Raw genomic sequence first — 14,910 nt, forward strand, 5'->3', positions numbered from 1 at the left:
GTTGATAACCTCCTTTACGTCTCTTCCAAACCATCTGCCTTCCCTGTCCTTGTGAAGAAGTCAATGGAGAAAAAGCCACCTGTCACAAAAGCACAACATTTTACTGGATTATCATATATGCTAAAACTGCTTTTTGATTAGAGTTGTGACCTGCTGCAAGCACACGTTCTCAATCCTTCTGTAAAGGTGACGTCTGGCTTTTCAGCAGGTGCCAAGAAAGCAAATTAAAATTGAGTCCTTGGCTGACTGTGTGCCAATTGAAGCAAAGACGCTCTGTGGGTTGAAAATTTATTTATTTGTCTCGCATCTTCTTTATCACGGCACATACTACCATTCTGAAACCTAACTGTTTAATCAGCATCCATGTTATGCCAGTGATGTTGATTTTGAAATTATTACATTTTCATTAAATCCTGATCAATTTTCTGCCAGAGGGACATAAACTGAAGACTTTTCCAATAGACCTTCTCAGAGGCAATCGATCATAAGTCCTTAACAAACTCAGGCCAATCCCTGGATGACAAGAAAAATCTTTTGCTGGCTATGCTGGTTTCTGAAGTTGAGCTGACAAGTGGGCATCAGCAGATATGATTCTTGGGCCGCTGTGGTGCTCAGATCCATCCCAAGGACCTCAGATTAACACCAGCACATTTGCCATTTAAATGTGCCTCTCCTTCAATATAGCCTTCGTTAATGCCAATAACATGTTTTGTTTTAATTATAATTCATGCAAAACAGATGTTTTTTGACAAACAGGCTAATATCTGTACCAATTGAGATGGCTTGTTCGGGCATCTACAGCATGCAGCTAATGGGTGGCTATTGTGACCAAAACAAAGACAAGCAATGGCTCTTCATGCAGTGTCACATCTGTTGTTTGAGAGGGCGACCAACCCACTATTCATTATTAATAATTCCATTTCTTCTGGGTCCAGACACAGGAAATGTAATTACTTTGTATTGCCCACAACTTGTCATTTCCTAAAGTGCCATCAGGAAAATAAGAGTCATTAAAGCATGCGCCCAGCAAAGAATCAAAAGTAATAAGCACGCGCACTGCCAACACACACCTGCGCTCGCACGTCAAATCTCTCAAGGCAAAGGCAGAAGAACAGCGGTACTTTCATTTATCTAAAAAATAAATAAATAAATAAATAAATAATGAAAACTAGATGGATGACGCATTGCAAAGCTCTCAGGGGCTTGTTCACTTAGGAAATAAATATACCATATAGACATACTAATGCAAGATCTACAAAATTAAAATCACTTAAAGTAGCAGTGACGGAATACGAATGAACTGCTGGGAAAAAAGAAAGAAAAAAAACTTTGCATATTGTTCCCACAGGGGTCTCCTGGGATTAGTTTGGTTCATATTTCTATGTTATAATGTCCTTTTCTGAGTTTCTAATTTGAATTATATTCTATTAAACCTGTAACGTTTTATTGCATCATCCTGCCCAGTAATGTATTCTAATACCTTTGCTTTGACATGTTTTTTTTTTTTAATTATTATGAATATTATTTTTAATATAAATGGAAAAATATTTAAATTAAGCTGCGGTGGACTGATGGAAGTCATCTGCTATTTGTTGCAAAGCTGCATTTTTAAATATTTGATGCTGATGCAAAAACCAGACAGAGTTTTGGGAATCACGCTGTTAAAATATTGATGGTCCCCGTTCTCTCAGCGCCATCGTGGGTACATGACAGAGCATTGCAGGCACTCGATCACAGTGGAGCAGTACTGAGGCCAAACAGACAGTGTCACTCTTGGACCATGCCAAAGGGTAAATGCTCAACTACCCGAAAAATGGGCAACATACACTCGCGGGCCACTTACTTGGTATAACTGTTGCTCGTTAATACCTAATTAACCAGTCACATGGCGACTTGTATCCTGACTTGTGATGTCATGGTGTGGAGGATATTTTCTTAGCACACAACTACTTAGACTAATTACAACAGAGCATTATTTAAACCAACAGCCTACTTGAGTATGGTTGGCGATCTAGCCATCACAATCTAACCACTGTGTTTCTGTCCTCAGAGGGAAGTCACAAAGCTCAAATGAGCTCAGACTGATTTCTTGAACATGACGGTGAGTTCACTTTGCTCACTTCCACAGTCACCAGATCTCAATCTAATAGAGCACCCTTGGGATAAGGTAAAAACAGGATCTGCATCATTTATGTGCAGCTGATGGAACAATTGTGTGATGCTAGCATGTGAATATAGACCAAAAGCTCTAAGGAATGTTTGCAGCACCTGTTTGAATCCATGCCACAAATAATTAAGGCAGTTAGCCAAACCTGGCACTAGCAGGATTTAAGTGGCTTATGAGTGCAGTGAGTTCAGGGATGAGACATAAATCAAGATAAATGGCATAAATGAGCAAGACAAACTATGTACTACCAGATCTCTGTGAGCAGAGTCACCCTGTATTAAGGGCCCTATTATTTTCTGTAGAATTTGACTGCTTAATAAAACATTTTTGCACACTATATTTGAATATTACAGATTCTATGAGTCAAAATCACTTACATTAAATTATATATAGATATTTCATATCTAACCTCAGATGGTAAAGGGAAAAATAATTTTAAATCTATATTAATGGAGCTGCATTGTTGCCCTTTTATTAGCAATATGTACACGTTGAAAACTCAGAAAAGTTCGATCACAGCTTTGACAGCCCTTTATTCTGAAAATTATGTGTTTTTCTCATGCCTAAGTGCCGCACAGCTCCACAAATATGATCCGACAGGCATGACGTTGTTTTGTGAAAGGTACACAATAAGACACCATAGTGGCACTTTATTTCATTTAATACATTTATTCACTCTCATTACTTTTTTTTTCAGCGCTCTCTTTTGATAATAGAGACTCATGTGTCGTACATGCAAAGCTTTAAAGTGGAGATAAAAACAAAAGCTTTTCATTGCAATCAGCTTAATGTGGCGTACTCTTAATGAAAATGTGGTCTTAGGTATGTTGAAGCCTTTATAGACTGTCCATGCAGAGCAGTTGCTCCACACAGCCACTCCCATTCCCCCAGGATCCTATTGTGAACATGTGCAGTGAGCTGGCTCATTGGGCCCTCATGGTGAATGGCCCGCAGCCATTCACTCAGCATACAGAAGCTCATTAGAACTCTATAGGCACACAATTGAGAGGCTCACATTAGAAACTTCCTGTTCTGGGGCATAGACACTGCACACAAAGTGCCAGTTTGCTGCTAAACTAAGCGCATTGTCCTCCTGATTCATAGAACCTGGCCCTCCATTCACGATATTAAGTTCGAGTGGTGGAATATCAATTGCGTGTGCAATGGGCCACTATCTTTTTAAGAGCTTTAGTGGGGTTAAAAAAGAGAAAAGGGATCTCAGTCGGTCTGCAGAGTGCTAGTTTTCAACAGACCCATTGTGAGGATTCTGAATGAAGGGAGCCCTGTTTTTTCCCTCCAGTTCTAAAAAGAGATGGGCATCAAATAAATTCACATGAACTTGCTTCAGGGTGTTTCTAAGACCTACCCGTCAAGAAAAGCCTAATTATACCTCCCTCTCCTGGAGAGCTCTATTGGAATCTGGCTAATTACACAGTGGTGAATTTTAATAATGATACGTGCTTACTGATGCCTTTTAAAATGTGCACAAAGTTGGATGAGATTTGTTCTACCTAAAAAAAAAAAAGAGTCACTGAACACGGAGAAATATACGATGTTAATAGACACGCATAATGCTTTGATGAGTGTCATCATGTTTCTGACCTCTTTTAAACTTACTACACTGACATTTTTTTGCTCAAATGCTAATTTAAGAACAGAGAACGTGACTCGGTGAAAGTCCTCAGTGTTTTCACATAAAACATGCCTTGATACACAATAAGCTATTTAAGAAACAAAAACAGTTAAAAATAGCACTAAACAAGAGTCTAGGCTTCCCTCCTGCTTTCTCTCTGTCATGTAAACAAATGACTCTCCGGCAAACAAAAAGCTTCAGGGGGCTATCACAGCCACTGGTCTATGTGAAGCATGTTAACATGAACTCACTTAACAACAGTGGAAAGTGCACGCAGATGCACTAACACTCATCATGTGACAGAGCACTATGCGTTCTCCACCAGCCTGAGGAATAAAACCTCAAATTTGATTACAAGCAACCTTTGGCTCCCTGGCCATCACACAATAGCCTGAGCTGTCTGGGCCAATTTCCATGCTCAGCATGAGGCATCTACACGCGCAGCCTGGCGCTCCCAGTCGGCCCCACAAACACACAAACACACTCCCAGATGAGTGTGGATATGCCTGTTTACTGTGCCTAAACTACGGGTCTGTCGCCCCTCTTGTTGGACTTTCTATGACAATGTTGAGGATCATTAGCTGCAGTGTGAAAGGTTACACAAGCCTCTTATTGGATGTTTATGCCAAAACACTAACACACGTGTGTATTTGGGTGGCCACCTATATCTCGAAGCTGCAACACACTAATATGCAACACATACAATCCATATAGTGAAAACTGAATATTTAAGTGCTTGATTTTTCTGCCTGAGGAGCTTTATGGATCTCTGTAAAATCATTTGTACATGTAAAATTTTTAAAGCTGACAAATAGAGTTCTGCAACAGTTACCAAAACTGAACAAGTCATAGTTCTGAGGGTTTGTCTTCTAACATAAACAAATGTTGCTCTTTGCACTGTTTATTGCATATAATATGTTACAGAAAAAAATACCCTAAATTGCAACTAATATCAGTTGCAACCAGAGGGAAGAAAAATACGATGAAAAATTGTAAATTTCACTCAAAAGGTTTATTTTAACTAAAAAAATTAAGGGTTTTTCCATTATTTATTAAGAAATTAAACTGCATGCTTAAATAAGCCCAGTTATCTTGTAAACAGTGCAAGGTGTCTTGTGCAAGTGATTTAGAAAAACAACTGGACACTTTCCTTTTATGACACCTACTGAAATTTGCTTATAAGTGAGGCAAAAACATTACAATCAGATTAATTTGCCAACTGATATTCCAGAAAAACGCAAGATGTTCTTTTTAAACATTCAGCAATGAAAAAAAGTCTTACAGAGCACAAATGAACGACGTGCATGGTGCACAATAGAGCTCCAAAGGAGGCTGGAGAGAACTATTTACTACTGCAGAGGAGTGTTTGGTGCATGCTAAACTTTGGCCAGCACTTCATTGTCTCTGGTGTCTATCATTTAATAGGCTAGTTGACATAATGAATGAGCCAGACCCACCTTCTGCCACTCCAGAAAGGCCCCAGCCTTATCTGAATTGAGAAGCACATTAGAGCCCCTCGGCCAATCGTGACACAGTCCTGTAGCATAGTGCAGGCCCGAAGGAGGAAGAGCAGACAACTTTTGTTTTTTGTGGGGTTTTTTTTTTGTGGTTGTTTTTTCAGAGTTTAATGAAGTTGGCCTAGTCACTCAAAAAGGGATTAAAGGAGAATTTAGTGTCACTGGGCTGTGACTGCTGAAGAGGAAACTCTAGTGTTCAGGTCACTGTGTGATCAGGATGGTCTCAGTTCAGAGCTGTACCAGGAAGAATATGGCTGGCTGTCCTCCTGCTGTACCGGGATATGGGAGCTCAGGAAAGAGTTTTCTTATCGACAATCTGCTGCAGTCTCAGACACCTTCAGTCGCTTCAAAATGGACAACGAGTGGACACCTGAGACGAGCAGCGTGTGAATGCCCAAGGAGAACCTGGGGCCCTGAGGACGGAGCCTTGGAAAGTCGGACCCAAAGTCTTCGGCCAGTGAAAGACTTAGGAGGGCCACATCTGCCACGTTCTGGTAAAGAGATTGTTTTTATGCAAGTGAACCTTTAAACAAAATGTAAACTGTTTTTCCTTGTATGTTTTAATTTGATTGTAATGTAATGTAGGTTTTTTTTTTTATGAAAGTAATAGTTTTTTAACATCAATTTGTAAATGCTAAAAAATGTCATTACATGTAGTCTAAATATTTAACAGAACAGTCTCTAAATTCTATGCAGATTTGCAAATAAATGTCAGTTAAAAGACAGAAAACTAGTGACTGATAACAGCTTAGTCAACATACAACTGGTAAGCAAAGATGTAAGTAAATGCATCAATTTTACTATTTACTTAGTTTCTACAAAATCTGACTTCTAAAAATCGTTGAAAATGTTTAATCATAATTCGCACAAATGCCAGTTTATTTTAAAACCGTTAATGTTTAAATACAATCTGAGACTCAGTTTTGTAGGCCTTCAGAAATATGAGCTTAGTGATTCAGGTAAGTTCTTTTGGGGATCACAGATATCACACCTGGCAATCGCATTACCCTATCTGAATGTCCCTGTGTTTGCAGATGTGCTGAGCAGTGTTTTCCTGCCAAGCCCGCAGTATCTGTTGGCATGCTGCGGTGGGTCCAGCCCCCCTCCTGTCTTCTCCAGTGAGTGTTTTATGCCTCATCAGCAATGCCTCAGCTACTCTCTAAGCATTAGCAGCAGGGTCTCCCATGCTCTCCACAGCTAATTACCGATGCAATGCCAAAGAGCTAATTCTCCGTTCAGTTCTGCACAGCTCTATTCATAAGCATTCACGGTTGTTTAGGAAAGGGAAAGAGGGGTGGGCTGCAAGGCTTTTAAGAGTCCCAGAGGCCCCCCCACACAGACACGCACCTTTTTTTGTACATGCAAATACACATTTAATAGTGCAAATATGCAGCACTAATAAACATCTTGTCTTCTGCTATATTAAGATAATAATTACCAGGTGTGGGTGATTCTTACTGCTGAGTAAGGCCAAATGTTTCAAAGCTTTACTCCCTCAACACATTAACAAGTTTGGGTGGCAACACAAAGAGTTTGAAATAAAACTTTCAAGGTGAATAAAATGAGGCAACAGTTACAAAAGCTATTACTGCTTCCACTGAAGGAAAATTTACATTTTTTAAAGCATGGTTCAAAGTATCTAATTTAGGATTTGTGAAGAGTACTAATTCTTCATCATCATTTAAAAGACTGAAATAAGTCAGGCAGTTCTGATATTTGGTCATTTTCCCTCATTATTTGGAAGTTATTAGTTTCTGCACCCTGTGATGCCTGTCAAGAGTCGTGCAAAATAGCACAAATCAGAAAGCCGTCATCCCACAAGTCCCTGGGGTCCCCTTAGTAGGTTGACACTTTCCCACAGTGCCCGGCAACGAAACAATGCCAACTCTAGCCGTGACCAATTGCCACTTTCACTCCACCATCCACACGCGACCTCACTGCAATTTTTCACTCCAGCAATGAACTCCACTAAGCACAAAAAAGTCTCCCATTTTTCAGTAGAAGAGGGCTGGACAAGTAACATCCCCCACCCATTGTGTGGCTACAGAGCTTGGTTCGCCGACCCCCCGTCTTTCTCCTGTCCTTCAACTCTCATTCCTGCCCATTGAAGACCTCTTGACTAGGACATAAAGCATTCAATGAAAGTGACTTTTATAGACTTATTTGAGCTCATCTTCACATACAAACTGGCTTCAAACTTGCAAGAGAAAAGATTTAGTGTTGGGCCACTGAACCATCGAGTAATGGCATTTCCATTGAACAGCTCTATTGTTGGTGTCCCATATGGCTCTATAGTTGGCCCACTAGGGTAGACACACGTTGCCCAGGAATGACCTGGTAATCAGCTATTTAAGTAAAAGCTATTGAATGCCAATAGAGAAGTGAAAAGCATGTCCAAACCAGTTTTGTGCTCTCTAGAGGTGGTCTATGTGCAGATTTGTCGTACAGATTAAAAAGGCAATGTTGAATAGATCAGATAAATTGTTTCACTTGACTTTTGTTGTGTGTGCACCTGTGAGTGAAGCAGCGTGGTATTGGCCCTCACAGGTCACCAAATCTCCTTTTTCCAGGTTGAAATGGTTTTCTATTCTCATTTAGTCACCCCCAGTTTGTTAAATTGGACAAATAGAAAGAGGATTCAAGAATGTGTGATAAAGTAAGTGTGACAAAGACAACTGGGTTTGAAAAAGTAGGAAATGTGAAACAGTAAGTGGATATATTATAAGTGTAAGGGATTTTATCCAAAGCTTGAATAACCTGTTTCCGTTTATAAGACACTACCTTGGTGTTCCACTGTCTGCTACTTACCTTCTTACCTTTTGTTTAAACTGATACAGTATGTGTTACAACCTACCTTGCAGAGATGAACCACCCACCATTGATTTTTATTGCTCTAATAAATAGCCCATTGAATATGTCTAGTACTTGAAACTGATGTCAATAAACTGACATGTTATTGTTCCTCTAATTCACTTTCAGAGGGAGCAAACATTCAGATGTGGTCTGCTAATGCAAGTCCAAACTCACGTAGAGGGATCCTTAGGAGAGCTGTGTTCTCTGAAGAACAAAGGAAGGAGCTGGAGAGGACCTTTCGAAGACAGAAGTACATTAGCAAGACAGACAGGAACAAACTGGCAGCTAATCTCAGCCTTAAGGAGTCACAGGTAATCGAATTCAAATGAGCTCATGTTTCGAATATGTGATCCTGCCTTACAAAAGGGTGCAGGGGAAAGTGACAGCTGTAACAGCTCACCTTAAAGATCAAACCTAAATTTCACACAGTGATCAAGATCTCTAAACTGCATTTACAACTTAAAATGAGAAGCTAACATAATTATAATGAAGGACTTCACAAACTGAACTAAAACCTCTACACTGTCGCACTGCTTTAGGTAAAGATTTGGTTCCAGAACCGGCGCATGAAGTGGCGAAACTGTAAAGAGAAGGAGGTTCATAACATTCGTTCCCCAATGGATGAGCTCATGGCCCGCGGTCTTGGTCAGGAAGAAGAACCACAGAATTACACTAATGCAAAAACAGAGAGATCATCAAAGCAAAAGAGTGCCAAAGACACATGAGGTCATAATGTATGGAGGGCAAACTTTACATCTACAAAATAAAAAGACTACAATACTCTGATGGTTCTAAAAATATATGGATGAAAAACATTGTCTGTGAACACAACAATGTTAACATTTCTGTGTATGTGTATGGCACGTTTCTTGGCATGATAAATGCAATTTGGTTCAGCTGCTTGGTCAATCATATTGCAGTGCACTGGCTTCAGTAAGTAGTTTCATGGCTATTACACTGACAAGTATTTCCAGGAGAGACTGTAATTGGAGTCCATTAAAGGCCCGAATGATTCACTTCATTTACTGCACTTCCATATTAGGCTGTTTTATATTTCACATTTTCATAAGCTCTACACTTATGCTTTGTTTGTAATCCAAGTCCATTGGAACTCATGTTTCACTTTCTATATTTTGTAAATATTTTTGTCCAACTGTAAATAAAGCATTTCAATAACTCCTGTTTTAGACATTGTTTGTGCTTAGTGATCACCCTACTGTATACTATTCATTGCTCTTTAATATAATCTTGTTAATGGAAGAGCATAATTACAATGAAGGTATCAAAAACCATAATGAATTGTTGTTTAAAACAGAATTGTATATAAATCACGCGCTATCATGATCACAGTCCAGCTGAGTGCATTTCAGGCTGCAGAGATGATTTTTGACTTTATTGGAGTCTCTGCAGAAGCAGCAGGTTATGATGGTTGAATCCTCCTTGTTTATAGCCAGAAAAAGTCTGAAGAACAACTAAACTCTATGCAGAAATGTAACCCATATTTCGAATATGTGCTGAAAAGAATAACAGGGAAAAAACAAATTCTTTCAAGGAATCCATGGTGATGATGGATTTATATATGGACTAAAAGTGAACTTTTGAGTATTAAGAAGACGCAAAATATAAATTCCATAATTTGCCATAATTATATTTTATACTTCATTCCTGCAAACATAAAAAATCATCTGAGATTTGCAGTGAACAGAAAGTGAAACATTTTCAACTGCAGTGTGAATCATTAAAATGCACTGTATCAGTGAGCCCTAGACCCTTGTTGAAGCTGTACTAGTTGATCCTGATTATGATCCCGTTACATGCTCCAGTAGTTGTGACAGGAGCTCATTCCAGACCCACAGATAGCGTCAGAATCAACCCTGTCAGTTGTTGTTGCATGTGAAAGAAAAGCTTAAATAACTTGTTGCTATATAACTTCACTCCAGTCACCATACCAAAAAAAAAGTCTTGCTACTATGATTGAGTGACATTACTTATTTGTAAACTTAACCATATGTCTTTATCATTAACAACATCATGAACTCACTTTCAGTCTTTGAGTATTCTCTTGGTCACGTGGTGTTTGGTTACCATGTGTGGAACTTTCTGTTGGTTAAGAAAGAAATAATATTTTTGTTTTGTGAACACGGGGAAACAAACTACACAATTATAGTTTTGTTTTAATGGCAACTCAAATGTGGGTGGTTGATGATGATAAATGAATGACAGATAAAGGCTAATGGGTAGTGATTGATGATCATTGTTAAGCATGAAAAAAACCCCACAAATTTAGCATGCAGGTCTGTGAGATGCCATGCATTCTTGAAGACTGTTGTGTGACTCTATGAAATAGAGAGATCTGAAAGGAAGGGAGCATGGAATCCCGCCTGTCCATCGGGACCAGCGCGTTGGCACGCATTGAAAATTCAGGCATGAACAATTAGAAAGAAAAAAAATCACCATTCTTAAATTCCACAAACACAAATTTGTTTGTAGTGGATAAAAATGATATTTTCATGTCATACAATTTGCTTATTTAGCAACTTAGTCAATCTATCCACACGGGAAAAGGTATTACAGACACTAGACTTACTCAGACATTTCAAATAAAGAAATGAACATTATTATTGGGGATAAATAAAAGATTTTAATTTGTTGCGCTTGTCTCATATTCATTTTCACCTCACATAAATGATTTTAAATAAATGACCATTATCAAAGTAACCTTCATCACATCACATTACACATGTGACACATTGTGTATTATATGGAATGCTGATAATTTTACTTCACAGCTATTCCCGAGGCTGAATTGGCTTTCACCAAAACAGTCAAATATTTAGCATTTATTTTAAACTCCAAGACAACATAAAACCCAAAAGGAGATTTTTCAAAAGTACCAAACACATCCATTGTTCATGAACTATGTCTGTTTGGCCGAGCTGTGAAAACAAGACTATTCAAATGTAAAGGGAGTGATTGATCTTCTCGTTAGCATTACACAGAATGGGGCTCACGCTGTGAACACAGTGATCAAGACATTTAAAACAGTTTGGTATCTTATGCAGAACAATTTATAGGCAATCCAATTTGTAACCATTACTGCATGCTAGGTGTTAGTTTTACATTGTATTATGCAATGTTTCGGAACAAGTGGCATTAGTGTGCCACCTTGTGGTGACATAAGTGTTAACTGGTTTTTATTTCTAATTTTTTTAGTTCTCTCTTGTAAGAGCAATAACTAAATAACTGTTGTATTAAAGAGATAAACATACTAGGCTAAAGCAAGGCTTTTGAGCATAAGCATGAGGGAAAGAAACCTCACAAATATGTGGTTTCATAGGACGACTATTTTATTGTCATTTATTCCAAACAACACACGGAACATCATAAATACAGCTTTTAACAGAAAATATAATCTACTATAAATTTATATGTATAATACTATGTACAGGTTTCAGTGCGTCTTAATGCAGTGTGCTAACAAAAGCACTAACAAAGATGAAATGAGACGGCGACCTGCTCAGATGAGCAAATTGCTTGAGTCAGAGTCTGTTCTCATAACAATTACCCTCTTTTACAATTGTTCTTAAAACCCAGTGCCACTGAGCTCCATCTGTGCCTCAAAACACAGATTTCAAGCTCCTGTTTTGGTCCATGTCCCTTCAACATCTGTGGTGCTTCCATTTTCGAAATGCCACCGCAATGTTTGCATCTTTTCTGTGCCAAGGGAAGACACGAGTCAGAGAAAGGGTCCCATCATGCTGCACAGAACCAGTCAGCACATAAAGCTGTGACCTCCCAGGACGCACAAGGGCACGGGCACATCTAACGTTGATAATGAGCCACTGCTGGAGCAGATGCTGGGTGTCATAGGGCAACAGAGGACCCTGACGGATAAACTCGACCCGCCCCTCAATTTCAAATTCTGGCTCTCCTGTGGGTAGGCGAAGACAGTGGAGTTTGGCAGTAACAGCTGTAAAGGAAAAAATGAATAATAATAAACACCAGGAAAATCGGAAGTTGTGACAAAAACAAACAGATGTGACTATACCGCAGCTTTTTGAGAGATTTTTTGAACGTACCAAAATCATGGCTGCAGAAAGAATCCAAGATTGTTTTTGATTCAGGAGCCTCTTCCACATAAGGACAGTTTTGACAGGCAGATTTAGGCAACCCTGCGATAAAAATCAAACATTATTTAAAATAACTGTTGAGCATATGGGGTAATCATAAAACAACCTGAAAGAGTAAGGAACTGGTTTTCTATTATTCCAGTGGAATTAAACATTATAATCCTTAATAATGAACATGTAGTCTTTACCTTTAGAAAAGATGCCAGGTTTTCCATGGTGAGAAAGACACATGTCTTCCTCAGCAGGGAATCGGTCACAGTCAAGAACATCAGGCCATGAGTGTCCTTGGCAGGCAAGCACTGGGGCACAGCTTTCCCTTACTGCCACACACAGACTACGGCAAGGCTGGATGAAACTGAACAAATAGCAACAAGATGTTACACAGTGAACAAACAAGATTACAACGGTCATGATTATTAAAGGAAAGAATAAAAAGAAAGCAAAGCTCAACACAGAAAATCTACTTACGTGTCAAGACAAACAGGGGCAATGAGGGAGCAGAGGAAGGCTTGTGCTTGAGGGTGGCAGCCTGTCTGCAACAGCGGCCTCCAATCCTCTGAATGTGGCACCACCTCGCTTTCCAGGCTACTGTGGCCCAAAAAGTTTGGCAAACGCATTTCTGAGTATCCAACATCTTTGCAGACATGCATCTTGTGGGGAATGGCAACACAACGAGTAGACTGACCCATGTCAAATGCCAGTAAAGGACAAGCCATAGTCATAAGAGCCACAGTGAAGAAAACAGCCATAATGTCAGGATGAGAAAGCCAAACCAGGAGAAGACACAAGGTTAAACAGGGAGAGCTTTAAACCAGCTTTCTTGTTGCCAGTCTCTGCTGTCTCTGCTGAAATGGCATGATATATATACAGCAAGGTCAGCCAGCCCCATGAGTCTGTAGGTCTGTTATCAACCACCAATCAAAGATGCAGAGACGTGTCTTTGGAGATAACGACTTGTTTTGTGATGACCGCAGACAGGGGGGGGGGGCAGTAAGTAGATGGTGTGTGGACTATGGGGGCGGGGAGGGGGAAACACTGGGGAATCCCAGCCCCAACTTTCACCACTCAGTTAAGTCACACAGTCTCCTGCATTTGCTTTTATAGGTCTACAGGGCACAAAAATGTTCATGAGAAAGAAAAAAGGAAAGTTTCAGTTTTCAGGGGGAAAAAAGGTCACTTTGAATTTGATGGCAGCAACATTTCATACACACACACACAAAAAAAGTTGTGACAGAGTCATGTTTACGACTGTGTAGCATTACCGTTTTTTTAAACAATAGTCTGTAAATGTCTAAGATCTGAGGAGAGCAGCTGCTGGATTTTTGGGAGTGTTGTCCCATTCTTGCTTGTTATAAAATCTTAGCTGCTCAGCAGTCCCGGGTCTTCTTTTCCTATTTTTTATTTTATGATGCTCCGAATGTTTTTAGTTGGTGTAAGGTCTGAACGGCATTTAGGCCATTTCAGTGCACAGACTCTTCAACTATACAAAGCCACGTTGTTGTAATAGCTGCAGTTACAGGTTTAGGATCGTCTTGCTAAACAGTGAAAATTGTGTTGTCAGGATGTTGTTTTAAAGGTTGTATGTGCATTTAAGTATTAATGATGCGCTTTCACTTGTGCAGGCTTTTGAACTGAGTGGTGATAAGTTGGATGGTCTATCTCATCTTTAGTGTAGAGAATGTGGAGTCTATGTTTTGCAAAAATAATTTCAAATTTCTATTCATCTAATCGTGGAACAGTTTTCAAGTTTGCTTCAGTCCATTTTAAATGACCTTTGGCCTGGCATTTTTGGATTATGTCCACACAGGGCCGCTTTTTTGCAAGACTAAACTTTAACCAGTATTTGTGGATGACACAGCAAACAGGGTATACGGACAATGATTTCTGGAAGTGTTCTTGAGCCCATTCAGTGATTTCCATCACAGAATGCCTGTTTTTAAGCACCTGAAGATCATGGGGGTCCAATGATTTTCAGCCTTGCGCACAGAGATTTCTCCAGATTTGCATAATTTTCAAACAATTTTATTTAGACGATTCATTAGATATTCACCAGTCCTTAACAATTTTATGTTAAGGAACTGTTCCACAATATTTCTGTGTTCTAATATTAATAAAATATGGGTTTGTAATATATAACAATCATTGCATTCTGTTTCTGTTTACACAGCATCCCAGCGTTTTTGGAATGCAGTTTGTGTATGAAGTTGTTTTGCATCTCTGAAAGTTCTATTTAAAAATAAATAAATGAGGTTTTGTAGACAGTCAGGCTGTCTCCCTTATACGGCAAGCCTCTTTCATGTGTTCCTGCTTCCTAATTGGAGACTCATCTGAAGAGCCTCCAGTTCTCATTAGCAAACCAGTGTCTCCTCTGGCACACCTGGCTTTGATCTACCAATAATCCAACCTCAGATCCAGATGTAAAATATTGGCCCATCTTTAATTTAGAAGAAGCTGAGAAAATTCCTGTTTCATTAACCAATACAGTGACATAATGACATATTCCAGATCAGTTTAGAGAATTTAGACCATTTCAATTCTTCTTTCTCTAGTAACATGTCCCTAAATTTCCTATGCACATTTGAGGTGGGAAAAATATCCTGAGAAAATATG

The 14,910-nt window shown here is 39.3% G+C and overlaps 2 protein-coding genes across 2 annotated transcripts; one reads left to right on the top strand and one right to left on the bottom strand.

The window, feature by feature from the left end:
* The first annotated feature begins 5,287 nt into the window (after window positions 1-5,287).
* Window positions 5,288-9,346, top strand: dbx2 (developing brain homeobox 2). The gene is made up of 4 exons (XM_084933903.1): window positions 5,288-5,811; window positions 6,352-6,435; window positions 8,297-8,481; window positions 8,710-9,346. Exons 1-4 carry the CDS (start codon window positions 5,535-5,537, stop codon window positions 8,893-8,895), a joined length of 732 nt encoding a protein of 243 aa, XP_084790029.1. The 5' UTR covers window positions 5,288-5,534; the 3' UTR covers window positions 8,896-9,346.
* Window positions 9,347-11,597: 2,251 nt separating this feature from the next.
* On the bottom strand, window positions 11,598-13,280 carry szl (sizzled). Its single transcript, XM_084932527.1, has 4 exons — window positions 12,769-13,280; window positions 12,489-12,655; window positions 12,250-12,342; window positions 11,598-12,140 (listed from the first exon to the last, which is right to left on the bottom strand). Exons 1-4 carry the CDS (start codon window positions 13,047-13,049, stop codon window positions 11,830-11,832), a joined length of 852 nt encoding a protein of 283 aa, XP_084788653.1. The 5' UTR covers window positions 13,050-13,280; the 3' UTR covers window positions 11,598-11,829.
* Between the last annotated feature and the right edge of the window lie 1,630 nt (window positions 13,281-14,910).

Source organism: Perissodus microlepis, chromosome 7, assembly GCF_051167445.1.
Source record: "Perissodus microlepis isolate ML-2025 ecotype Zambia chromosome 7, ASM5116744v1, whole genome shotgun sequence".
Taxonomy (NCBI): Eukaryota; Metazoa; Chordata; class Actinopteri; order Cichliformes; family Cichlidae; genus Perissodus; species Perissodus microlepis.